This window comes from Herpailurus yagouaroundi, unplaced genomic scaffold, assembly GCF_014898765.1.
Source record: "Herpailurus yagouaroundi ecotype Mexico unplaced genomic scaffold, PumYag 141, whole genome shotgun sequence".
In the NCBI taxonomy this organism is placed as follows: Eukaryota; Metazoa; Chordata; class Mammalia; order Carnivora; family Felidae; genus Herpailurus; species Herpailurus yagouaroundi.
In genome coordinates this window covers 1,068,084-1,096,062 of record NW_024412396.1, presented here as the reverse complement: position 1 = coordinate 1,096,062, position 27,979 = coordinate 1,068,084, and the positions used below count along the sequence as shown (strand labels likewise).

The 27,979-nt window shown below is 40.2% G+C and overlaps 1 protein-coding gene and 1 pseudogene across 1 annotated transcript; one reads left to right on the top strand and one right to left on the bottom strand.

The window, feature by feature from the left end:
- Positions 1 to 1,343: 1,343 nt before the first annotated feature.
- LOC121031249 (small nuclear ribonucleoprotein G-like) lies at positions 1,344 to 1,610 on the bottom strand (annotated as a pseudogene).
- Positions 1,611 to 10,182: 8,572 nt separating this feature from the next.
- Positions 10,183 to 14,552, top strand: OR5AU1 (olfactory receptor family 5 subfamily AU member 1). The gene has a single exon (XM_040476560.1). It carries the CDS (start codon positions 13,335 to 13,337, stop codon positions 14,268 to 14,270), a length of 936 nt encoding a protein of 311 aa, XP_040332494.1. The 5' UTR covers positions 10,183 to 13,334; the 3' UTR covers positions 14,271 to 14,552.
- The last annotated feature ends 13,427 nt before the right edge of the window (positions 14,553 to 27,979 follow it).

The following is a 27,979-nucleotide window of genomic DNA, read 5'->3' as shown; positions in this document are numbered from 1 at the left end:
GATGTTGAGCATTTTTCATGTGTCTGCTAGCCATCTGGATGTCTTCTTTGGAGAAGTGACTATTCATGTCTTTTGTCCATTTCTTCACTGGATTATTTGTTTTTTGGGTGTTGAGTTTGATCTTTATAGGTTTTGGATACTAACGCTTTATCTGATATGTCGTTTGCAAATACCTTCTCCCATTCTGTCAGTTGCCTTTTAGTTTTGCTGATTGTTTCCTTTGCTGTGCAGAAGCTTTTTATTTTGATGAGGTCCCAATGATTCATTTTTGCTTTGGTTTCCCTTGCCTCTGGAGACGTGTTGAGTAAGAAGTTGCTGCAGCCGAGGTCAAAGAGGTCTTTGCCTGTTTTTCCCCTCTAGGACTTCTAGGATTTTGATGGCTTCCTGTTTTACATTTGGGTCTTTCATCCATTTTGAGTTTATTTTTGTGTATGGTGTAAGAAAGTGGTCCAGGTTCATTTTTCTGCATGTCGCTGTCCAGTTTTCCCAGCACCAGTTGCTGAAGAGACTGTCTTTATTCCATTGGATATTCTTTCTTGCTTTGTCAATAATTAGCTGGCCATATGTTTGTGGGTCCATTTCTGGGTTCTCTGTTCTGTTCCATTGATCTGAGTGTCTGTTTTTGTGCCAGTACTATACTGTCTTGATGATTACAGCTCTATAATATATCTTGAGGTCTGGGATTGTAATGCCTCTTGCTTTGGTTTTCTTCTTTAGGATTGCTTTAGCTATTTGGGGTCTTTTCTGATTCCATACAAATTTTAGGATTGTTTGTTCTAGCTCTGTGAGGATTGCTGGTGTTTTTGTTTTGTTTTGTTTTGATAGCGGTTGTGTTTGTTTTTTGATCTTAGCAGAGCCTTTTGTAGAGCAAATGTTTTTAAATTTGATGAAGTCCAGTTTATCAATTTTTGTCTTTTATGGATCATGCTTTTAAAAAAAAAAAAATTGAGAGAGAGAGAGAGCACTAGTAGGGGAGGGGCAGAAAGAGGGAGACACATAATCCAGCAAGCTCCAGGCTCTGAGCTGCCAGTAGAGCCCAACGCGGGGCTCGAACTCACAAACAGTGAAATCATGACCTGGGCTGAAGTTGGATACTTAACTGACTGAACCACCCAGGCACCCCAATCATGCTTTTAAGTGTCATTTCTGATAACTGTTTACCAAGAACTAGGTCCTGATGATTTTCTCCTATGTTTTCTCTGATAAACTTTATAGTTTTATCATTTACATTTTTTGACTATTATGAACGTTTATTTAGCAAAAAAAAAAAAAAAAGTTCAATAAGAAAATGCATAGCCTGATTTTTATTTTGTAGTAAAACAGGTGCTAGGAGAGGGGACATGTGGAAGCAGTTGGTTTCTTCCGGTAAACACACCCATTGTTTATACTTGTCCCAAGACTTCTAACATGATAATACTATTTCTTTGAATTACCACCATTCCAATATTGTTCTGTTGCCCACTAGTGCCATCTCCACACACTGATCTATCACAAGATTCGTAAAGGGATCGAACCCCAGCAATATTCCTTGGACATCTGCCACCATTTAATTTCAATGATAATTTCTTGTCTATAAATTTTTCCAACATGGGAGCGTGAGCTTTGCTCATGGTGTCTACCTCAAAGATGCCTCCTCATTTACATTTTTTTAATTTTATTTATATTGAGCAGGAGAGGGACAAAAAGAGGGAGACAGGGAATCCCTAGCAGGCTCCATGCTGTCAGTGCACACTCACAAACTGTGAGATCATTACCTGAGCCAAAACCCAGAGTCGGACAAATAACCAACTGAACCATCCAGGCACCCCTCTTTTACATCTATGATCCACTTTGTTATTTTTTGTATAAGATGTAGGGTTTAGATTGAAGTTTTTTTTTTTAATTTATTTTTTACCTATGGTTATTCAATTGCTCCAGCACCATTTGTTGAAAAGACTATCATTCTACCAGTGACTTGTTTTTGCACCTTTGTCAAAAATCAGTTGGGCATATTTGTGTAAGTTCTATTTCTGGGTTCTTTATTTTGTCCCATTGATCAATGTATTTATCCACCTGTCCATACCATGTTTTTGTTAACTGTAAAATTGGATAAAACTGTCTTAAAATTGGTTAGAATGATTCCTTCCACTTTATTATTTTTATATCTTGATCTTGTATCTTGCAGCCTCACTGAACTCTTATTCTAGGAGTTTTGGTGGTTAATTTGTTGGTAGCTTGAGAAAGGAAATTTCTCAGTTCACTGAGAATTTTGTGGATTCATCTGCCTAGATAGTCATGTCAACTGGAAAAAGGGATAGTTATAATTCTTCCTTTCCAGTACGGATGCCTTTTGTTTCCTGTTCTTTCATTCTTACACTGGCTAGGATTTCTAGTACAATGATGTATAAGGATGGTAAGAGCAGATATCCTGCCTTGTTCCTACTTTTAAAGGGAAAAGTATTCAGTCTTTTACCATAAGTATGATGTTAGCTGTAGGTTTTATTAGGCTAATTTTCCTCTACTCCTAACTTTTTGAGAAGTTGTTTTTTTTCCTCCCATGAATGAGTGTTGAATTTTGTCAAGTGTTTTTTGTGCATTAGATGATATTGTGTGACTTTCTTCTTTAGCCTATTAATATGGTGGATTCTATTGACTGCTTTCCAAATGTTGAACCAATCTTGCATCCCCAGAATCAATCCCATTTAGTCATGGTGCATAATTCTTTTTATATACATGGCTAGATTTTGTTTGCTAATATTTTGTTGCAGACTTTTGTGTCTATATTCATGAGGGTGTGTGTGTGTGTGTGTGTGTGTGTGTGTGTGTGTGTGTTGTTCTGGTTTTTGGTTTGGGTTTGCTGTGCTTTGATATCATGGTAATACTGGCTCCATTAAATGATTTGGAAAGGATTCTATTTTCTTGAAGAGATTATGTAGAACTGGTGTAATTCTTTTCTAAACATTTGGTGGAACTAGCCACTGAAACCATCTAGATCTAGAGATTTATTTGTAAGGATTTTTAACACTAGGAACCCAATTACCTATTATCTATTTTGTATTGAGCGATTTTTATAATTGTTTTTATTTTTTAGGAATTGATCCATCTTATCTAAGTTGTTGAATTTATATGGGTAGAGTTGTTTGACCTATGCTCTTATGATTCTTTTCATGTCTGTGGGCTCTGTAGTGATTATCTACTGTTTCAATCTTGATATGGTAACTTGTGTCTTTTTGTCAGTCTTGATAGAGGTTTATTAAGATGGTTGATTTGTTCAAAGAGCCACATTTTGTTCAGATTTTTATAGTTTTCTATTTTCAATTTCATTTTTTCTGCTCTTATCTTTATTATTCCCTTTTTATTTTTTTAATATTATTTTTTAAATTTACATCCAAATTAGTTAGCATATAGTGCAACAATGATTTCAGGAGTAGATTGCTTAATGCCCCTTACCCATTTAGCCCATCCCCCCTCCCACAACCCCTCCTGTAACCCTCAGTTTGTTCTCCATATTTATGAGTCTCTTTTGTTTTGTCCCCCTCCCTGTCTTTGTATTATTTTTGTTTCCCTTCCCTTATGTTCATCTGTTTCATATCTTAAAGTCCTCATATGAGTGAAGTCATATGATATCTGCCTTTTTCTGACTAATTTCGCTTAGCATTTTGACCTGAGCTGAAGTCAGACCCTCTAGTTCCATCCACGTAGTTGCAAGCGGCAAGATTTCATTCTTTTTAATTGCCAAGTAATACTCCATTGTGTGTGTATGTATATGTGTGTATACACACACACACACACACACACACACACACACACACACATCTTCTTCATGCATTCATCCATCAATGGGCATTTGGGCTCTTGCCATACTTTGGCTATTGTTGATAGTGCTGCTATAAACTTGGGAGTGCATGTGTCCCTTTGAAACAGCATACTTGTATCCCTTGGATAAATACCTAGTAGTGTAATTGCTGGGTCATAGGGTATTTCTATTTTTGGTTTTTTGAGGAACCTTCATACTGTTTTCCTGAGTGGCTGCACCAGCTTGCATTCCCACCATCAGTGCAAAAGAGATCCTCTTTCTCCGCATCCTCACCAACATCTGTTGTTGCTTGAGTTGTTAATGTTAGCCATTCTGACAGGTGTGAGGTGGTATCTCATTGTGGTTTTGATTTGTATTTCCCTGATGATGAGTGATGTTGAGCATTTTTTCATGTGCCGGTTGGCCATCTGGATGTCTTCTTTGGAGAAGTGTCTATTCATGTCTTTTGTCCATTTCTTCACTGGATTATTTGTTTTTTGGGTTGAGTTTGATAAATTCTTTATAGATATTGGATACTAACCCTTTATCTGATATGTCGTTTGCAAATATCTTCTCCCATTCCGTTGGTTGCCTTTTAGTTTTGCTGATTGTTTCCTTTGCTGTGCAGAAGCTTTTTATTTTGATGAGGTCCCAATGGTTCATTTTTGCTTTGGTTTCCCTTGCCTCTGGAGACGTGTTGAGTAAGAAGTTGCTGCAGCTGAGGTCAGAGAGGTTTTTGCCTGCTTTTTCTTCAAGGATTTTGATGACTTCCTATCTTACATTTAGGTCTTTCATCCGTTTTGAGCTTATTTTTTTAATCTTTATTTATTTTTGAGAAAGAGACAGCATGTGAGCAGGGGGAGAGCAGAAAGAAAGGGAGACACAGAATCCAAAGCAGGCTCCAGGCTTTGAGATGTCAGCACAGAGCCTAAGGTGACGCTCGAACTCATGCTCTGTGAGATCATGACCTGAGCTGAAGTCAGACGCTTAACTGACTGAGCCACCCAGGTGCTCCAGTTTTTAGTTTATTTTTATGTATGGTGTTAGAAAGTGGTCCAGGTTCATTTTTCTGCATGTCGCTGTCCAGTTTTCCCAGCACCAGCTGCTGAAGAGACTGTCTTTATTCCATTGGATATTCTTTGCTGCTTTGTCAAAGCTTAGTTGGCCATATGTTTGTGGGTCCATTTCTGGGTTCTCTACTCTGTTCCATTGATCTGAGCGTCTGTTTTTATGCCAGTACCATACTGTCTTGATGATTACAGCTTTGTAATACATCTTGAAGTCCGGGATTGTGATGCCTCCTGCTTTGGTTTTCTTTTTCAAGATTACATTGGCTATTTGGGGTGTTTTCTGGTTTCATACAAATTTTAGTATTGTTTGTTCTAGCTCTGTGAAGAATGCTGGTGTTATTTTGATAGGGATTACACTGAATATGTAGATTGCTTTGGGTAGTATTGACATTTTAACAATATTTGTTCTTCCTATCCAGGAGCATGGAATCTTTTTCCATTTTTTGTATGTTCTTCAATGTCTTTCATAAGCTTTCTATAGTTTTCAGTGTATAGATTTTTCACCTCTATGGTTACATTTATTCCTAGGTATTTTATGGGTTTGGGTGCAATTGTAAATGGGATCGATTCCTTGATTTCTCTTTCTGTTGCTTCATTGTTGGTGTATAGGAATACAACTGATTTCTGTGCATTTGGTTTTTTGGTGGAATGTTTGGGGTTTTCCATATACAGTATCATGTCATCTGTGAAGAGTGAAAGTTTGACTTCCTCCTGGCCAATTTGGATGCCTTTTATTTCTTTGTGTTGTCTGTTGAGGCTAAGACTTCCAATACTATGTTGAATAACAGTGGTGAGAGTGGACATCCCTATCTTTTTCCTGACCTTAGGGGGAAAGCTCTGTTTTTCCCCATATAATTTCCCTTCTGCTTGCTTTGGGTTTGTTTTGCTCTTTTTTAGTTTCTTAAGAAATAAGCATTTATTACTATAAATGTATTTTTCTGCTCTGCTTTAGCTGTTTCCCACAAATTTTAATATGTTGTATTTTAATTTTTATTCAGTTCAATGTAATTTTGATTCTCCTTGAGACTTCTTTTTTATCCATAAATTATTCATATTTGTTTTCTTTAAAGTTCAGGTGTTTGCATATTTTCCTATTTCCTGTTCTCTTATTTATTTCTGGTTTGTTGCGATTATGATTAGAGGACATATTCTGTACTATTTCGATTATTTTGTTTGATTTATTTGAGAAAGAGAGAGAGTGAGAAAAGGAGTGGGGGAGAATGGCAGGGAGGATAGAGAGAAAGAGAGAGAGAGAGAGAGAGAGAGAGAGAGAGAGAGAATATCCTAAGCAGGCTCCATGCTGAGCATGGAGCCCAACATGAGGCTTGATCCCATGCCCCTGGGATCATGACCTGAGCCAAAATCAAGAGTTGGACATTTAACTGACTGAGCCACCAGACACCTCTCAAGTATTTTAGAGTTGCTGAAGTTTGTTTCATGACCCAGGATATGATCCATCTTGGTGTATGTTCGGATGCTTAAAAAGTATGCCTATTCTGTTGTTTAGTGGAGTGCTGTATAAATTTCAGTAAGATCCTATTGGCTGATGGTGTGATCCAGATTTTCCATACCTTTTTTTTTTTTTTTAAGTAGGCACTAAGCCCAAGGTGGTGGTCAAACTCATGACCCTGAGATCAAGAGTTACATGCTCTACCAACTGAGCCAGCAAGGTGTCCCTCCATGTCCGTGTTTATAATCTAGTAGATATATACAGTGTTTAGAGAGGGATATTGAAATTTCCAACTATGATTGTGGACTTATCTACTTATTTCATATCTATCAGATTTTGATTTGTGCATTTGGACCTCTATTGTTTGGTCCATACCTATTTAGGATTTAAAGTTAACACTAACAAATGGCAAGTGGGAAACGTAAAACTTAAGGCATTCTCAGGACGGCATTGTCTCAAGATGAAGTTGAAGAAGACAGTAAATTTTGTTAAGACCATATAAAGATACAGGATGCCTGGGTGGCTTAGTCAGTTAAGTATCCAACCCTTGATTTCAGCTCAGGTCATAATCTCATGGTTTGTGAGTTCAAGTCCCACATTGGGCTCTGCACTAACAGTGCAGAGCCTGCTTGGGATTCTCTCTCTCCCTCTCACTTTGCCCCTCCCCTGCTCGCTCTCCCTCTCAAAATAAATAAATAAGCTGAAAATATAATAACAAATTTTTTTATCTTAAAAGAAAAAAAAGACCATATAAAGATCCAAGGTGGTGGTACCTCAGAGATTAGTTCAGTCAAACAATAGGGTTTCTAAAAAGCTCACAGGTATTGTGCCTCAGCAGTCTCAGCAGAGGCTCAAGGAAGACAGTTATCTCAAAGACATGTATTAATGGGATTTTTTTCTAGCAGACAAATCCTAGTAAGATTCAGAGAAGTTTTTAAGAGAATAATAGTGACAGAACCACTACCAGCTTGAGCTGTAGAACAGTAGAAAATAAAACGAAGTGTTTTGATTCGCCAAACTTCTTCAGCCAGGAAGCAAACCACGAAAACTACTCAGCCACAAACACAAGCTAGTTTTCATATATAGGAGAGTTCAGTGAGCATAACCGTGATCTCAGAGGTGGAGCCAGACACCACAGAGAATTTCCCAGGACTTGAATCCTAATCAAGGAATTGCCAACAAGTGCCTACTGGCTTTCAGAATTTCTATGACTCAATGACTTTTGTGTACCTACCTTCCCTTACCCCTCATCTTTATTCTATAGTAGTTATCCCATCTCTGTCCTGCCATTGTATGTTGTGAGTGTAGAAGCCAGATGTAACTTGTGTGTTTAGCTCATCAGTCTTATGACTGAGAGGAATTGTACAGGAGAAATGCTGTGTAACTCTACCTAATGAATTTCATCTATACCTGTACCTGATTTAGATGATGTGATCATGGACTTGAGCTAACACTGTAATGAGATGTGACTGTGGAGGGCCTTGAGAGCAGATGAGTGTATTTTGCATGTAAGGTGGACATGAATCATTGAGGGCCAGAGGGCAGATTGTGATAGCCAGTCTTCAAGATGGCCCCAAAGATTTTCACGTCCTGGTATTGATACCCCTCTGTTGTCCACTCCCACAGTGAATAGGGCCAACCAGTGTAACCAATAGGATATTGTGGAAATTACAGTATATCACTCCCAAGTAGCATAAAATAATAAATTTATTGATTTAACTAAGTTGGGGGAGAATTTGTTGTATGGCAATAGGTAACTAACCCAGTGATCAACGAATTTACTTACATATCATTATAAACTCATGGGTTTAAGCATATCTGATAGACTGCTAAATATTATTGTTAAATACTTAAGAATAGCTACTAATAGAAAGAGAAGAATCAGTGGAAGGGGGAAAAAGCACACTGAAAAACAAAGAGGGGCACTTGGGGCTCATTCAGTTGAAAGTCTGACTTTGGCTCAGGTCATGATCTCAGTTTGTGAGTTAGAGTCTTGCACTGGGCTTCCTGCTGTCAGTGTGGATCCTGCTTCAGATCCTCTGCCCCCCACTCTCTCTGCTCCTCCCTCACTTGCACGCATGCTCTCTCTCTTTCTCAAACATAAAAATAAACCTTAAAAAACTAAATAAAATTTAACCCAAAAGGAAATAAAAATAAGGTCAGAGAATGGGAGAGGGAAGCAAATTGGAAAAAGTATGATAAATAGAAAAATCAAAGTGAGATGTAAAAATAAATTCAATGTATATCAAAAAGCCCCCAAAACTAAAAAAAAAGCCAAGAACCAAAACCCCCCAATCTCACCAACATAAAGACAGAGATACTCTGAATGGCTAAAAGAAAAAATTCCAGATATATGATGTTTACAAAGGCCACACCTAAAACTTTGAGTGTTGGTTCTCAAAATGATTTTAATGAGTGACAGGCCAACAGACTCAAATAAAGGACACAACTTCCTTAACCATAAATAAAGGATATGAGAAATTAATTAAATGATACCTGCATAGAGAAGACACAGAAGCATTCTATCAGTGGGACAAGTATCCCTGGCTTTCAGGTCTCCATTAAGGTATTCAGCTGCCTATGATAGCATCTGATTGGGGTGAGGATCTTACCCCATTCTTCACAAAGTTGCCTTTGAGGGGGTTTGTTTGATTTTTGCCTAGTCCATACCAGCTTTTCTGGTAAAGCCTGAAAACATTACTGAATGTTTACTGTGTGACAAGGTACATCTGAAATCAGTTTTCCAGGCATATCATCATCCTAGAAAGACCCAGATTTCAGGTCTGCTTGGGGAAATTCTGCAAATATAATGGCACAGAAAAGTTGCAAATAAAAAGAGTAAAGGTAATGAAAAAGATATACCATTCTAGTAGTAATCAAAACTGTAGTGACAGTTTTTCTATCAGAAAAAGTGTTATTTCACAGCAAAAAGTATCAGCAGGCACAAAGAAAGTAATTTTATAATAAGTGGGTAAATTTATCAAGAGGACATAACAATCTTAAATGTTTATTTACCTAATAAAGAAACTTCAAAATACCTGAAGCAAAAAGTAAAGAATAAGGAAAAATAAACAAACTCACAATTATAGTTAGAGATTTCAATATACTCCCGTTTCAATCCTTGACTGAACAAGTAGGCAGAAAATCCAAAAGGATATAGTAGACTTGAACAACTCTATCAAGCAAGCTGACCTGATGATTATAGAACACTCTACCCAAGAACAGCAGAATATACATTCTTTTCAAGTGAACATGGAGTGTTCACCAAGATGGAACATATTCTGGGCCATAAAATGAGTCACAATAAATTCACAGGCATTCAAGTTATACAAAGTATGTTCTTTGACCACATGCTACTAAATTAGAAATCAATAATGGGAAGATCCCTGGAAAATCCCCAAATATTTGGAAACTAGTATACATCTTTAATTTTACTATGATCTTGGGCAGGAAGGTCCTCAGCCGTAGTCTAGGTTACAGTATACATTGGTAAAATAGCATACAAGAACACCAAGAATACTTCGTCTTCCACTGTACTGGAAGTACAGATAATAATTACATAAGAGTTAAGTTTAGGGTCAATAGAGAACAGTCTTTGGGGGCTAATGATGAACATATTGGTAGGGATCTCATGTGGATCCATTCTCTCCATTCCCAGTTTCCCAATCACCTTATTATTCCTCAGGATAGAGGCTCTTGGAGAGGTTACTAACTTTGCCAACACATTAATGGGTCTACCTGGGGCCAATTATTCTCACTTCCTCAGCTGCCTCCTAAACCCTCATCGGTGAACACATCATCCTCCCCAGCTGTGAGCTACTAGGCTGCCCAGGGGAAGGGATGTCTCTCCTCAGGACAGGATCAGTTGAGGGGATGCCTTGGGTTAAAGTCAGTAGCATCTCGGATCTCCAGATTCAGTCTATGTACCCAGTAAATCTGGTTTTGTCTTTATGGTTTTTCTACTGAAGGCTTGTGTTCTGACCCCCAGAGCAATAATAGCTTTGCCATCAAGTCATATGCTTTACTTGAAATAAAGTATTTGCTTAAGAACATGTCAAGCAACTTTGAAGGAGGAAATTCTTCTGGTGTTTGATTATCATCAGGTAATACTTCGATTTCTGGAAATTGATGACTACTGATACACATTTAGGAAGAAAATGACCAAGACAACTATCCTACCCATGGGCTGATTTTCCAGGACACAGAGGATTCCAGTAGGTTAGAAAAGGCTATTTATATGTGGCTCAGGAGAATCTGTCTGTTCCTGCAGGTACCCTATGGTTTAGTGTTTCTTGAAGTGTGGTTCAGAGATCACCTGTTTCAGAATCACCAGATTTGGGCCCACAGGATCAAATTTTCTGAGGTTGGAACCTGGATCTGCACATATAGCAAGCTCCTCCAGTGAACCTTGGGAAGGGCACCTTAATGTTTAAGAACCACTGTTTGGGGTCATCATTGCTCAAAGAGACGCACTAGCTGCTTCCTTTGGCAGCCTTTTCTCTATCTGTGCTCCTGCTCTGCTATCCCAGGGAGGAGGGCAAAGAGGCAAGAGTAAATAAAGCCTCTTGCCTACTCCTCCCTCATCTACAGGCCCAAGGTATTGGTTCTCACTCCTAGACACTCCCCTCCCCAGCCTATTTCCATATGATAAGACCACCCTTAAGTTTTCTTCCTAGTTTTCATTCACAGGTACAAACTGTAGCCAACAGAAATAGAGGCTATTCCAGCATCCTTTGAAAAACTGTCAGAGATGTCAATTTCTTCACAATCCCTCGCTTGGTGTACTCTCTATGTTCAGAATAATTTTGAATTTAGTGCAGAGTGGAGAAGAGAGATAAGAGGGGAAAGCAGAGAGGAAGAGAGAGAGTGGACTTAAAGCGAGTAATAAACCTGGAGCCTCTGATCAGCTATCCCTTGTATTACCTACCACCCTACCCCATCCCATCCCACCTCTGGACCTCATCTATGCTCTCCTGATAATTGGTCACATTCCTACTTGACTTAGCTTTTGTCCATCCTTTTAGTCACAGAATCAGAGATACTTGACCAGTTACCCACACTGAAACAGTCTATTGAGGAAAGATGCAAAGCTGGATCTCAAGAAGTCCTATTCCACTCTTAACAACCACTTCTCAACTTCCTTGAAGTTCCTGTAAGTTATTCCATCCTGAGATTTTTAGTCACTTCTCTGAAGTCCTTGTAATTTGCCTTGAAGCTGGGTTGGCTTTTGAAACCAATGGAGCCAGTGACATTTGCAACCCAAATCTAGGGCTGCGCACATTCCTGAAATAATGGGGTGTATTACAAACTAGCAGCTATTGGGTTAAGAATGGCTGAATGTTACATCTCAGTGACATCAAATCTATCACGGAGTTATGCTCCATGTGCTTTAAAAGAAGTTACCAATGCTCTGTGTTCAAATTTGCCCTCTTATATTTTGAGCATCTCAGCTTTAGTAGAGTGTGTGAGCTCTTTGGGCATTACAATGCTTTCTTGTCACCATTCACAGTACTCTATCAATGGCCACAGTGCCTTCATTACCTACTTGACAGTCAGAGTTAGTTGTTCATATGTTTAGAATCTTCTCCTGCCCTGGTAGTTTGATGATTCTGGGAACTTTGCTAGTGGGATAAACTAGAATCTTTGCCTGCTGAATTCAGCTCTCCTCTCCCGAATCCTCCCAATATCTTCCGTGGTGTCATTCACATACACTCCTCAGGGCAGGAGGAGGGGGCTCACTTACTCACTTTTCTGTCTTACCCAATTACATCTGGCTTCAAAGTATTCACAGCTGAGTGTCCTCACCTAAGACCATGGAGCTCTTAACTGACTTAACTGACTCCAGAACCCAAAGGTAATTCAGGAACATGGTGGCAGAGCAGCCAATGGAGGGGAAAATAGTATGGTGTTTATTTAGGTAGTGCACCCATGGCCTCTTTCATTCTTTGAGTAGGAAAGGCATTTTATTTACAGAGCTTTACAGAGCTGTTCCTTCCCCTCTGGCTCCAATGGCTTCTGAGTCCAGGATGAACCTGTTTCCTGGCAATGACTGGTGACTTTGTAAAGGACGCTCCCAAGAGCAAAGTCTCAGTTTGCTCTTCAGAGCCCTACATCATCCCCATGTCTCCACATCCCCAACCCTCATCACTGTGAGAACTCACAGTAGGGTTTGGCTTGTGCCAAGTTCACAGAGGCAATTTTATAGCTGAGCCAAGAAATCACCCCTAACTCCCCTAGAATATTCAGGATCCTCTGAAGGCCTGTTCAGTCACTCCTGCTTAGTACAAGTGTCTCTGTCTTGTATTGTTTGGTGGTGGGTTGCTTGCCAAATTTTGTCATTGTTTCATTTTATTTATCATATTTAGTTATGTGCTAGGTCTGTCTCTCTTGTGAGAATAATCAAAGCTAACATTCTTTGAACTTTCTTAGCCTGCCAGGCTTTGTTCAAGTGCCTTTGCATGGATTAGTTCATTGGATTCTTTCAACAGTCTTTTAAGATTAGTGCCATTATCCCTATTTTACAGATGAGAAAACTGAAATCAGAGAGGTTAAGTAACATTCCCAAGATTACACAGCTAGTTAGTGGTGAGGTCCCAGCATGGAAACTTGGCAGTCTGATGCCAGAGCCTGAGTGCTTTAACACAAAATATACTATCTCTAGAATATAAGCTCCCTAAAGTCAGACACTTTTGTATTGCTGATAAGAACACAGAGCTAAGCATATGGAAGACTGTCAACAAATATTTGGTAAGTAACTGCTTCATTATTGAGAACTTCTTAAGGTCGCTGAGAGACCAAATGGTATATGTTGCTTTTCTATTTTTCATTGCTGCTCTAGTAATGCTTACAGACTATCCAATCAACCAAGTAGAGAAGACCCTCTCTATGACCGAGTTCCAGCTACAAAGGACTTTTTCAGCGAGACCAGTCTTCAGAAGGCTGTCCTTAGCCAAAGCAGAACTAAATCCAGTGAGAGCCCCTGAGGGTTCCACATCATTTCTGGTAGTCCCCTCTTTACACACCAGAGCACTGGAGAAATATGGAAGGGGCAAACCTGAGCCAAGAGATTGAGTTTGAGCTCTTGGGCCTCACCAGGGACCCCCAACTCCAAAGGTTGCTCTTCATGGTATTCCTGGGCATGTACACCATCACTCTGCTGGGAAATCTGATCATGTTCCTTCTGATTCACGTGAGCACCCCTCTGCATACACCTATGTACTCTCTCCTGAAGAGCCTCTCCTTCTTAGACTTCTGCTACTCCTCCACGGTTGTCCCTCAGACCCTGGTGAACTTCTTGGCCAAGAGGAAGGTGATTTCCTATTTTGGCTGCATGGCTCAGATGTTCTTCTATGCAGGTTTCGCCACCAGTGAGTGCTATCTCATTGCTGCCATGGCCTATGACCGCTATGCTGCTATTTGTAACCCCCTACTCTACCCACTCACTATGTCTCCTGAGATCTGCCTGTCTCTCATTGTGGGCTCCTATGGTGCAGGATTTCTCAATTCTCTTATCCACACAAGCTGTATCTTTAGTCTGAAATTCTGTGGTGCGCATGTGGTCACTCACTTCTTCTGTGATGGACCACCTATCTTGTCTCTGTCTTGTGTGGACACCTCGCTGTGTGAGATCTTGCTTTTCATTTTTGCTGGTTTCAACCTTTTGAGCTGCACCCTCACCATCTTGGTCTCCTACCTCCTAATCCTCATCACCATCCTGAGAATGAACTCAGCCCAGGACAGGTTCAAGGCCTTTTCCACCTGTGCTTCCCACCTCACTGCTGTGTGCCTCTTCTATGGCACAACACTTTTTATGTACCTGCGCCCCAGGTCCAGCTACTGCTTGACTCAAGACCGCATGGTGGCCGTGATCTACACAGTGGTAATCCCAATGTTGAACCCTCTTATTTATTCTTTGAGAAACAAAGATGTGAAGGAAGCTTTAAGAAAGGTTTGGAGCAGGAAAATAATGGAATGATCTTCTCAACTCATTACCACATCCTTCCTTCCTTCCTTCCTTCCTTCCTTCTTTCCCTCCTTCCTTCCCTCCTCCCTCCCTCTCTGTCTCTTTCTCTCTTTCCCACATACCTTTAGAAAGCCAAGGGAGGGAGTCTAGGTGGCTCAGCCAATAAGCATCTGACTTTGGCTCAGGTCATGATCTCATGGTTTGTGAGTCCAGGTTCCACGTCAAGCACCCTGCTTCTGGTGAGCCCCACTTCTCTTTCTCTTTCTCTCTCTGCCTCTTGTGGGATTCTCTCTCTCTGCCACTCACTCACCTGCTCTCTCTCTCTCTCTCTCGCTCTCTCTCTCAAAAAAGAAAAAAAAAAAAAGCAAGCAAGCAAGCAAGCCAAGAGAACTTTACCAGTCGGCAGTTGTGGTGCCAACCTATGCACATTTGCTCACTCCCTGCTATGAATGACCGGCATACACTCTGGTCAGCCAGTGCTTCTGCATCTACCTTCCACACAAAGAATTGTTGATATCATAGAGACTAAACACAGCTGAGGGTGTCCGCTTGTTGCATAATTGGACCATTGGCAAGACTTAAGTAATGACTTTGTTCAGATGCTTCACTCATATTTCCGTGTGTGAGTACTTTATTATTAGAAACTGATGTTTATATTCCTCATAATAAAATCTCTCCTTAACTAAGTTGAAGACTTTGACTCCTCCCCTCCTTTACCATCTCCTCTTTGTAAAAACTGACTTTTTAAAAAATGTTTTAGTTTTGAGAGACAGAGACAGAATGTGAGTGGGGGAGGGGCAGAGAGAGAGGGAGACACAGAATCTGAAACAGGCTCCAGGCTCTGAGCTGTCAGCACAGAGCCCCACACGGGGCTCGAACCCACGAGCTGTGACATCATGACCTAAGTTGAAGTCAGATACTTAACCGACTTAGCCACCCAGGAGCCCCAAATGTATAGATTGTACCAATTCCAGTTGTACCAAATGTATAGATTTGTTTGGGAGAATTCACATCTTTAGGATACTGAATTTTTTTTATGAACATGCTTTATCCTTGTACTTATTAGGTTTCTTTAGTGTCTTTTATTAATGCTTTATGACTTTGTTCATAATTTCTCCCTATCCAGAGACCTCATATCTTTGCTTATCTATGTAACTTATATCTAGTATTTTTTAAAGTTTATTTACTTCAAGAAAAAGAGAGCATAAGCATGGGAGGGGCAAAGAGAGAATCCCAAGCAGGCTCCATGCTGTCAGCCTCAGAGCCTATTCTGGGGGCAGTGGGGAGAAGCAGGGGGCAGCTCCTCTTACCTGTTTCTTGCAAATCCATCCAGAAATATTCTATGCATCTCTGGGAAATCACACCCCCAACACACACTCAAAAATGATAATATTGTATAGCCGGTGCTCAGCATCCAGATTTTTTCATTTAACAACATGTATGGATTGTTTTAAATGCTTATTTATTTTATGACATATCGGACAAAGGGCTAGTATCCAAAATCTATAAAGAGCTCACCAAACTCCACACCCGAAAAGCAAATAACCCAGTGAAGAAATGGGCAGAAAACATGAATAGACACTTCTCTAAAGAAGACATCCGGATGGCCAACAGGCACATGAAAAGATGTTCAGCGTCGCTCCTTATCAGGGAAATACAAATCAAAACCACACTCAGGTATCACCTCACGCCAGTCAGAGTGGCCAAAATGAACAAATCAGGAGACTATAGATGCTGGAGAGGACGTGGAGAAACGGGAACCCTCTTGCACTGTTGGTGGGAATGCAAATTGGTGCAGCCGCTCTGGAAAGCAGTGTGGAGGTTCCTCAGAAAATTAAAAATAGACCTACCCTATGACCCAGCAATAGCACTGCTAGGAATTTATCCAAGGAACACAGGAGTACTGATGCATAGGGGCACTTGTACCCCAATGTTCATAGCAGCACTCTCAATAGCCAAATTATGGAAAGAGCCTAAATGTCCATCAACTGATGAATGGGTAAAGAAATTGTGGTTTATATACACAATGGAATACTACGTGGCAATGAGAAAGAATGAAATATGGCCCTTGGTAGCAACGTGGATGGAACTGGAGAGTGTGATGCTAAGTGAAATAAGCCATACAGAGAAAGACAGATACCGTATGTTTTCACTCTTAGGTGGATCCTGAGAAACTTAACAAAAGTCTATGGGGGTGGGGAAGAAAAAAAAAGAAAAGAGGTTGGAGAGGGAGAGAGCCAAAGCATAAGAGACTCTTAAAAACTGAGAACAAACTGAGGGTTGATGGGGGGTGGGAGGGAGGGGAGGGTGGGTGATGGGTATTGAGGAGGGCACCTTTTGGGATGAGCACTGGGTGTTGTATGGAAACCAATTTGACAATAAATTTCATATATAAAAATAAATAAATAAATAAATAAATGCTTATTTATTTTAGAGAGAGACAGAGCACAAGTGGGGGAGGGGCAGAGAGAGCAGGAGACATAGAATCTGAAGCAGGCTCTAGAATCCAAGTTGTCAGCACAGAGCCTGATGTGAGGCTTGAACTCATGAACCATGAGATTATGACTTGAGCCTAAGTCGAATGCTTAAACCAACTCAGCCACCCAGGTTCCCCTAACAATGTATCTGGTTTAAAACCTAGTCCAGAGCCCAGATGGCAGAACAGCATGTAAGTTTTGTGTGTGTGTGTGTGTGTGTCTTGCGTCCATGAAATACACCCAGATCAACACTAAACCATCCTGAACACCTAGAAAACTGATTTGAGGATTAACACAACAATCTGCACAACCTGAACCACAGAAATCAGCAGGTATGCAGCGCAGAGAGGTGAACTGGAGAGAAGCTGCAGGGGCAGGGAGCTGTTTTTGCATGCAGATCGAGGATGGAGACGCCAGGGAGATTACAGGAAAATCACCTCCCTCAAAATCAGCTGGAGAGAAAGTGGAAAAGTGGAAACAGCCGCAGGGACCGAAAAGGGAGAAAGGAGAGGGTTTAAGTTCCATGAAGACTCTATAAACGGGGAGTGCAGAGCCTGAAACTCCACAGCTCAATACCTGGTGGTGCTCTGGTGGGAAGGGCGAATCCCCAGGAGCAGAGAGAAGTCCAATGGTCTTCAGGCCACATGGGGAGAGGCGGTTCACCTGCTGGGAGGACATCTGGTAGATGTGTGGCCCCCCACAGGAAAAGGCCCCAGTGGGCCTGGAAGAACAACCACATTCACCGGTGCTGGAACAAGGTCGTTGGCGGTGAAGCCTGGTGCCAGATGCGTGTTGTGATTTTCCATAATCCCTGAAATGCTGCGGCTACACGATTGCGTGAACTTTTTCTGGGGCGGGCTGGAGCCCAGCCTCAGTCTCTGGGCATCAGCAGCAGTACAGTCCCATAAATGTTCCTGGGTGCAGCCGGCACTGGCCATTGCTCGTTGACACCCTCCTACAGAGGGGCAGAACGGGTCAAAACCGCAGTCCCTCAGAAGTGAGGGGTCGGGAAACACAGCCGCATCTGAGATAAAACTCAGGAGGGAGGTGCTGCCTAGCAACCTGACGGCTTGGTCATGGACAGTGTAAAAGCCGGGAGTGGACGAAAGCCGGAGACAAAGGACAGGTGTGCGATTGCTGGTCGGGGAGAACGGAGTTCAAATACTAGAGACAGAGTAGTTGCGTGACGCCATTTTGACCACTCCCGCGCATGCGCATACGCACCTACAAGCACCGCAACAATCCGCCCCAGTAAGCTAAGCAGCGCCATCTAGTGGAGAATGGAGCCGTTACACTAAGCCCAACCCAACTGGGCCAACCTCTCTTCGGAACACGTCTCTCCGCCTGCTTCATTTACGGACTATAAAGTGCTTCATAGTTTGACTTCTAGGGGAAAACAATGTAATTTCAATCATACTTAAGTCTGTTCGCTGGTCTGTCTATTCAATTTTTTTTTTTCTTTTTCATTTCTTTTCTTTTTCTTTAATGCAGAAAGAGAAAATATTTATTTCTGTTTTTGATTTTTATTAAAAATATTTTTCCTTAGGGGCACCGGGGTGGCTCAGTTGGTTGAGCGTCTGACTTTGGCTCAGGTCACAATCTCACGGTTTGTAAGTTCAAGCCCCACGTCAGGCTCTGTGCTGACAGCTTGGAGCCTGGAGCCTGCTTTGGATTCTGTGTCTCCCTCTCTCCCTGCCCCTCCCTCGCTCATGCTCTGTCTCTCTCTCTCTGTCAAAAATAAATAAACATTAAAAAAAAATTTTTTTATATTTTTCTTTAAATTTTTTCTACTATAGTTTTTACTTTTTTTGCAAATTTTTCAAATTCTATTTTACTTCCATCATTTCATTTTATTCTATTTCTTTGTATTCCTTTTTTCAAATTTTCAAAAGTTTTCCTTTTTTTAAATTCCTTTTTCTTTAATCTATCAAGCTCCTTTCAACACCCAAATCAAAACACACCTAGGATCTAGAATCATTTTATTTGATTTGTGTGTGTGTGTGTGTGTATGTGTGTGTGTGTGTGTGTGTGTTGTTTGTAATTTTTTAATGTTAACTTTTTACCTTATTAATTCCTTTTCTTCCTTCAAAATGATGAAATGAAGGAATTCACCCCAAAAGAAAGAGCAGGAAGAAACAACAGCCAGGGACTTAATCAACACAGATACAAGCAAGATGTCTGAACAAAATTTAGAATCATGATAATAAGAATACGAGCTGGGATCGAAAATAGATTAGAATCCTCTTCTGAGGAGATAAAAGAAGTAAAAGCTAGTCAGGATGAAATAAAAAAATGCTATAACTAAGCTGCAATCACAGATGGATGCTGCGGAGGCAAGGATGGAGGAGGCAGAGCAGAGAATCAGCAATATAGACGACAAAGTTACGGAGAATAATGAAGCAGATAAAAAAGAGGAGGACTAAGGCAAAAGAGCATGATTTAAGAATCAGAGAAATCAGTGACTCATTAAAAAGGAACAATATCAGAATCATAGGGGGTCCCAGTAGATGAAGAGAAGGAAAAAGGGTAGAAGGGTTATGTGAGCAAATCATAGTGGAAAACTTTCCTAACCTGGGGAAAGACACAGACATCAAAATCCAGGAAGCACAGAGGACTCCCATCAGATTCAACAAAAACCAACCATCAACAAGGCATATCATAGTCAAATTCACAAAATACTCAGGCAAGGAGAGAATCATGAAAGCAGCAAGAGAAAGAAAGTCCTTAACCTACAAGGGAAGACAGATCAAGTTTGCAGCAGACCTATCCACAGAAACTTGGCAGGCCAGAAAGTAGTGGCAGGATATATTCAATGTGCTGACTCAGAAAAATATGCAACCAAGAATTCTTTATCCAGTAGGCTGCCATTCAAAATAGAAGGAGAGATTAAAAGTTTCCCAGACAAACAAAAATTAAAGGAGTTTGTGACCACTAAACCAGCCCTGCAAGAAATTTTAAGGGGAAATCTCTGAGGGGAGAAAAGGAAGAAAAAAAAAAAAAAAAAAAAAAAAGACCAAAGAAACAAAGACTAGAAAGGACCAGAGAAAATCCTGAGGAATTCCAACTCCACAAGAAACATAATGGCAAAAAATTCATATCTTTCAGTACTCACTCTAAATGTCAATGGACTAAATGCTCCAATCAAAAGACATAGGTTAACAGAATGGATAAGAAAACAAGACCCAACTATACGCTGTTTACAAGAGACCAACTTTAGACCTAAAGACACCTTCAGATTGAAAGTAAGGGGGTGGAGAAGCATTTATGATGCTAATGGTCAACAAAAGAAAGCCAGAGTAGCCATACATATATCAGTCAATCTAGACTTTAAAATAAATACTGTAACAAGAGATGAAGAAGGGCATTATATCATAATCAAGGGGCCTATCCACCAAGAAGATCTAACAATTGTAAACATTTATGCTCCAAATGTGAAACACCCAAATATATAAATCAATTAATCACTAACATAAAGAAACTCATTGATAAACCATAACAGTAGGGAACTTCAACACCCCACTTACAACAATGGGCAGACCATCTAAACAGAAAATCAACAAGGAAACAATGACTTTGAATGACACACTGGACCAGATGGACTTAACAGATATATTCAGAACATTTCATCCTAAAGCAGTGGAACACACATTCTTCTCCAGTGCACATGGTACATTCTCCAGAGTAGATCACATACTGGGACAAAAATTAGCCTTCAACAAATACAAAAAGATTGAGATCATACTGTCATATTTTCAGACCACAACACTATGAAACTCAAGATCAACCACAAGAAAAAATTTGGAAATGTAACAAATACTTGGAGACTAAAGAACATTCTACTAAAGAATGAATGGGCTAACCAAGAAGTTAAAGAGGAAATTAAAAAGTACATGGAAGCCAATGAAAATGATAACACCACAGCCCAAAACCTTTGAAATACACCAAAGGTAGTCATAAGAGGGAAGCATATAGCAATCCAGGCCTTCCTAAAGAAGGAAGAAAGGTCTCAGATACACAACCTAACCTTACACCTTAAAGAGTTGGAAAAAGAACAACAAGTAAACCCCAAACCCGCAGAAAATGGGAAATAATAAAGATTAGAGCAGAAATCAAAACAAAACAAAACAAAACAAAAAACCCAGTAGAACAGATCAATGAAACCAAAAGCTGATTCCTTGAAAGAATCAACAAAATTGATAAACCACTAGCCAGTTTGATCAAAAAGAAAAAGGAAAGGACCCAAATAAATAAAATCAAGAATGAAAGAGGAAAGATCACAACCTACACAGCAGAAATAAAAACAATAATAAGAAAATATTATGAGCAATTATATGCCCAATAAAATGAGCAATCTGGAAGAAATGGACAAATTCCTAGACATATATAAACTACCAAACCTGAAACAGGAAGAAATAGAAAATTTGAACAGACCCATAACCAGTAAAGAAATCGAACTGGGAATCAAAAATCTCCCAAAAAGATTCTCCAGGGCCAGATGGCTTTCCAGGGGAATTCTACCAAACATTTAAGGAAGAGTTAACATCTATTCTCTTGAAGCACTTCCAAAAAATAGAAATGGAAGGAAAACTTCCAAACTCTTCCTATGAAGCTAGCATTACCTTGATTCCATAACTAGACAAAGACCACACTAAAAAGGAGAACTATAGACCAATTTCCCTGATGAACATGGATGCAAAATCCTCGACAAGATACTAGCCAACTGGATCCAACAACACATTAAAATAATAATTCACCACGACCAAGTGGGATTTATACCTAGTATGCAGGGCTGGTTCAATATCTGCAAAACAATCAATGTGATTCATCACATCAATAAAAGAAAGGACAAGAACCACATGATCCTCTCAATAGATGCAGAGAAAGCATTTGACAAACACACTATCTTTTCTTGATAAAAACCCTCAAGAAACTAGGAATAGAAGGATCATACTTCAAGATCATAAAAGCCATATATGAAAGACCCAATGCTAATATCATCCTCAATGGGGAAAAACTGAGAGCTTTCCCCCCAAGGTCAGGAACAAGACAGGGATGTCCACTCTCGCCACTGTTATTCAACATAGTACTGGAAGTCTTAGCCTCAACAGACAACACAAAGAAATAAAAGGCATCCAAATAGGCCAGGAGGAGGAGGTCAAATTTTCACTGTTCGCAGATGACATGTTACTCTATATGGAAATCCCAAATGATTCCACCAAAAAGCTACTAGAATTGATCCATGGATTCAGCGAAGTTGCAGGATATAAAATCAATGCACAGAAATCGGTTGCATTCCTATACACCAACAATGAAACAACAGAAAGAGAAATCAAGGAATCAATCCCATTTACAGTTGCACCAAAAACCATAGAATACCTAGGAATAAATCTAACCATAGAGGTGAAAAATCTATACACCGAAAACTATAGAAAGCTTATGAAAGAAATTGAAGACACAAAAAAATGGAAAAATACTTCATGCTCCTGGATAGGAAGAACAAATATTGTTAAAATGTCAATACTACCCAAAGCAATCTACATATTCAATGTAATACCTATCAAAATAACAATAGCATTTTTCACAGAGCTAGAACAAGCAATACTAAAATTTGTATGGAACCAGAAAAGACCCCCAATAGCCAATGTAATCTTGAAAAAGAAAACCAAAGCAGGAGGCATCACAATCCCGGACTTCAAGATGTATTACAAAGCTGTAATCATCAAGACAGTATAGTACTGGCACAAAAACAGACACTCAGATCAATGGAACAGAACAGAGAACCCAGAAATGGACCCACAAACATATGGCCAGGTAATTATTGACAAAGCAAGAAAGAATATCCAATGGAATAAAGACAGTCTCTTCAGCAACTGGTGCTGGGAACACTGGACAGTGACATGCAGAAGAATGAACCTGGACCAGTTTCTTACACCATACACAAAAATAAACTCAAAATGGACGAAAGACCTAAATGTAAGACAGCAAGCCATCAAAATCCTTGGAGAAAGCAGGCAAGAACCTCCTTCACCTCGGCCACAGCAACTTCTTACTCAACAAAACTCCAGAGGCAAGGGAAACAAAAGCAAAAGTGAACTATTGAGACCTCCTCAAAATAAAAACTTCTGCACAGCAAAGGAAACAATCAGCAAAACTAAAAGGCAACCAACGGAATGGGAGAAGATATTTGCAAATGACATATTGCATAAAGGATTCATATCTAAAATCTATAAAGAACTTTTCAAACTCAACACCCAAAAAACAAATAATCCAGTGAAGAAATGGGCAAAAGACATGTATAGACATTTCCCCAAAGAAGACATCCAGATGGCCAACCAACACATGAAAAAATGCTCAACATCACTCATCATCAGGAAAATACAAATTAAAACCACAATGAGATATCACCTCACACCAGTCAGAATGGCTAACATGAACAACTCAGGCAACAACAGATGTTGGTAAGGATGCGGAGAAAGAGGATCTCTTCTGCACTGCTGGTGGGAATCCAAACTGGTGCAGCCACTCTGGAAAACAATATGAAGGTTCCCCAAAATACTAAAAATAGAAATACCCTACGACTCAGCAATTGCACTATGTGGTATTTATCCAAGGGATACAGATATGCTGTTTCAAAGGGGCACATGCACCCCAGTGTTTATAGCAGCACTATCAACAATAGCCAAAGTATGGAAAGAGCCCAAATGTCCATTGACTGAAGAATGGATAAGGAAGAAGTGGTATACACACACACACACACACACACACACACACACACACACAATGGAGTATTACTCGGCAATCAAAAAGAATGAAATCTTGCCATTTGCAACTATGTGGATGGAACTAGAGGGTATTATGTAAGCAAAATTAGTCAGTCAGAGAAAGACAAATATCATATGACTTCACTCATATGAGGACTTTAAGATACAAAACAGATGAACATAAAGGAAGGGAAATATAAATAATATAAAAACAGAGATGGGGACAAAACAAAAGAGACTCCTAAATATGGAGAACAAACTGAGGGTTACTGGAGGGCTTGTGGCGGGGGGGATGGGCTAAATGGGTAAGGGGCATTAAGGAATCTACTCCTGAAATCACTGTTGCACTATATGCTAACTAACTTGGATGTAAATTTAAAAAATAAATTAAATTAAAAATAAATAAATAAGTAAATAAATAATTAAAATAAAACCTAGTCCATATTAGTCGTTATAGATCTCTTGTTCTTTTTTATAATTTCATTGTTTGGATATCCCATCATTTATTTTACCAGCTCCCTCTTTCATGGATATTTAGGTTGTTGCAAATCTTTTGCCATTACAAACAATGCTGGGAGATATGCAGTTCCTGACCAAAAAGTATACACACTTTAAGTTTTGGTAGTTATTGCCAAATGGCCTTCCTAAAAAGTTGAAGAACCAATTTATTTATTGTTTTTTTAATTTTTTTAAGTTTATTTTGAGAGGGAGTGCATGTGCACATGAGTGAGAGAGGGGCAGAGAGAGAAGGAGAAAGAGAATCCCAAGCAGGCTGTACAGTGTCAGCACAGAGCCCGACACAGGGCTCCATCCCATGAACTGTGAGATCACGACCTGAGCTGAAACCAAGAGTCGAATGCTTAACCAGCTGAGCCACTCAGGTACCCCTTGAAGAACTAATGTATATACCCATCAGCAATGAATTAGAGTGCCTGTTTCCATTCACAGTTTATGCTCTAGAAATATGACCTATTTGAATATCCCAGAGTACACCATGCTTCCTCAAACTTTTTTTCTTGGCCTCATACTTGTGCTCTTTGCCTGTAATATTTTCCTTCCCTTTCCTTTCTTGGGAAAATCCTACACATTCTTCAAGTTCTTTACTCAAATGTCACCTTTCTGTGAAGGCTCCTTTTGCCAAGGACCCTATACTCTCAATAACCTTGTACATATCTCTACTAAGGGATGTGATTATCATCATTTACGATATTATAATTATAATAAAATAATGTTTATTCTCTACTAGAATGTAGTGACAATTTCTTTTCACTTTTATTTCTAGTACATAACACCATGTCTGGCTTAACCACCCAAGTATTTGTTGAGTTAATTAAGATGAATCTTAATCAACAATGCATTCCAGGTCCCTTCCCAGGGTGCTAATTATTGCATCGATGACAGTAAATCAGACTTCTATAAGTTGCGCAGTTTGAAGGTTAAAAATATCTCTATGCCAATCCCTCCTTTCAATAACAATGTAGTAACCTCCTCCAATAACTATGGGAGCCAGAGCACACTAGTAACTACTCGGATGGCAAATTAGCTCAGGTTGCTGGCTCTTTCCTCTAAAATCAATCCTGAAGAAAATATAAAGAGGAAAGCACAGGATCCAGGAACAAACCACCATAACTACACCCTCTATGAGACACTGCTGGGGAAGCCACAGTGTCTTGAACTGGAATGTGTGCCAAGAGATGGGAGAAGATGAGGGGGAAGAGAGTAATAGAGTCAGCAGGCTATCCTCTGGGAAGCAGTGAGAGATTAGGTGGAGAAAAGCCTCCTAAAGTCTGCTCTCTGGTACAAACTTTCCGTTAGAAAATAAAATAAGTCATGGGGCACCTGGGTGGCTCAGTCTGTTAAGTGTCCGACTCTTGATTTCAGCTCAGGTCAGGAGCTCACGGTTCGTGAGTATGAGTTTTGCACCAAGTCCTGCTTGGGATTCTCTCTCTTTCTCCTTCTCTCTCTGCCCCTCCCACACATTCTCTCTCTCAAAATAAATAAATAAACTTTAAAACATAAAATAAAATAAGTCACAGAGAGGAAAAAAAAAGTACAGCAGAGGAAACATAGTCAATAATACGGTGATAAGGTTGTGTGGTGACTGCACTTACTGTGGTGAGCACAGAGTAATGTATAGACTTGTTGAATCATTATGTTGCACACCTGGAATGAATATAACATTGTATGTCAGCTATAGTCCAATAATAAATTTTAAAATATTTGCTTGCTAAAAAAAAAAAAAAAAGCTCTCTCTTGTCTTTTTACAGGGTTGTTTTGAGATAGACAATCATTCCTGCCCCTTCACAGCAACATGCTAGACCGTTGAGGGTGGTACTCATGGGGCTGTCTCTAAGAACTGCACAATACTCCATGATTTTATCTGTTATTCTGTTATCCATTCTACCAGGGCTGCACACCAGTTTGCCTCCAAATTCCCTGCTACTATTCTAGTCCTTCAAATTCTTTCTTTCTTTCTTTCTTTTAATGTTTTATTTACAGTAAAACCTTGGATTGCAAGTGACTTGTTCCCCGAGTGTTCCACAAGAGGACCAAAAATTTTTAATAAATTTTAACTTGATAAACGAGCAATGTCTTGCAATACAAGTAGTATGTGATGTCAAACGTCACATGGTCACAACTGAGCCAATGGTTCTTGAAATTGGCTTTGATATACAAGTGCTTTGGATTACAAACATGTTTCCTGAGTGAATTATGCTCATAAAACAAGGTTTTACTGTATTTTTGACAGAGAGAGACAGAGCACAAGCGGGGTTGACCACGGAGAGAGGGGAACAGAGGATCCAAAGCAGGCTCTGAGCTGATAGCACTGAGCCTGATGCAGGGGTCCAACCCATGAACTGAAAGATCATGACCTGAGCTCAAATTGTCACTCATCTGACTGAGCCACTCAGGTGCCCCTCAAGTTATTTCATTTTCTGTTTAATTCAGCCAGTTAGTTTCTGTTGTTTGTAACGATTAACCCTGACTGTTAGTGGAAACAAGTCTGCAAGGAAGGAAAGAGTTAGGAGGTCATTATTATAAACCAGGTGATGACGGTGTGGGGAAGAATGTTGGAGGAATAAGAGATTATTGGATTGGGAATATATTTTGGATATAAAGGAGACAGAATTTTCTAAAGGATTGGATAAGGAAGAGGAAGAAAATAAGGTAACCAAGGATGACTCCTGGGTTTTTGGCTAGCACAGCTCTGTGATTGGTATTGCCATTTAATTGAAGTGGGAAAGACCGAGGGAGAACGTTTTCCTAAGGGTAGAAATTGGAACTTCTGCTTCGGTAATGCTCCACTCCAGATTCCTGTTAGACGTCCACGCGGAGATGATATACGAGCCTGGGGTTCTACACAGAATCACATCTGGAGCTACAAGCTTATGGGATCAGCAGCAAATAGAGTATTTAAAGTCATAGGACTGGATGGAATCATTAGGGAAATCGTATATATAAAGAAGATGGCCATGAAATGAAGCCTGAGGCAACTGATATTTAGATATTGGGAAGAGAAGGAGGATCCAGAAAATTTAATATAAGATATGAAAAGATAGAAATAATTAGTGAACTTGACAAAGGCATTTTCATACGGTTGTGTGGAGAAAAGCCCGGGCTTTACTTCCTTTTTCCCTCCCTCCAACTTTCTCTTTCTTCCTACCTGGAATGCAGATAAAATGCCTGACGCTACTGTAGCCCTGTTGGGTCGTTATATGCACTTGAGAATGGAAGTTTTGTGCTAAAGATCTCGGAGCAGGAAGACAAAGGGCCCCTGGGTCCCTAGTGACAACATGGAACCATACTATCTACCTCTGAGCCTCCATCACATAAAGGAACACAAAACTTACCTTTTTTTTAAATTTTCTTTTTTTTTTTTTTTTTTTTGAACGTTTATTTATTTTTGGGACAGAGAGAGACAGAGCATGAACGGGCGAGGGGCAGAGAGAGAGGGAGACACAGAATCGGAAACAGGCTCCAGGCTCTGAGCCATCAGCCCAGAGCCTGACACGGGGCTCGAACTCCCGGACCGCGAGATCGTGACCTGGCTGAAGTCGGACGCTTAACCGACTGCGCCACCCAGGCGCCCCAAAACTTACCTTTTTAAAAAAAATGTTTATTTTGAGAGAGAGAGAGAGAGAGAGAGAGAGAGTGCATGTGCGAACAGGGGAGGGGCAAAGAGCGAGGGAGAGAGAATCCCAAGCAGGATCTGTGCTGTCAGCACAGAGCCCGACATGGGACTCGATCCCACAAACTGTGAGATCATGACCGAAATCATGAGTCACGGGGCGCCTGGGTGGCGCAGTCGGTTAAACGTCCGACTTCAGCCAGGTCACGATCTTGCGGTCCGTGAGTTCGAGCCCCGCGTCAGGCTCTGGGCTGATGGCTCGGAGACTGGAGCCTGTTTCTGATTCTGTGTCTCCCTCTCTCTCTGCCCCTCCCCCGTTCATGCTCTGTCTCTCTCTGTCCCAAAAATAAATAA

Coding starts and splice junctions, on each gene's coding strand:
- OR5AU1 (XM_040476560.1), top strand. CDS start 13,335: ATGGAAGGGGCAAACCTGAGCCAAGAGATTGAGTTTGAGCTCTTGGGC.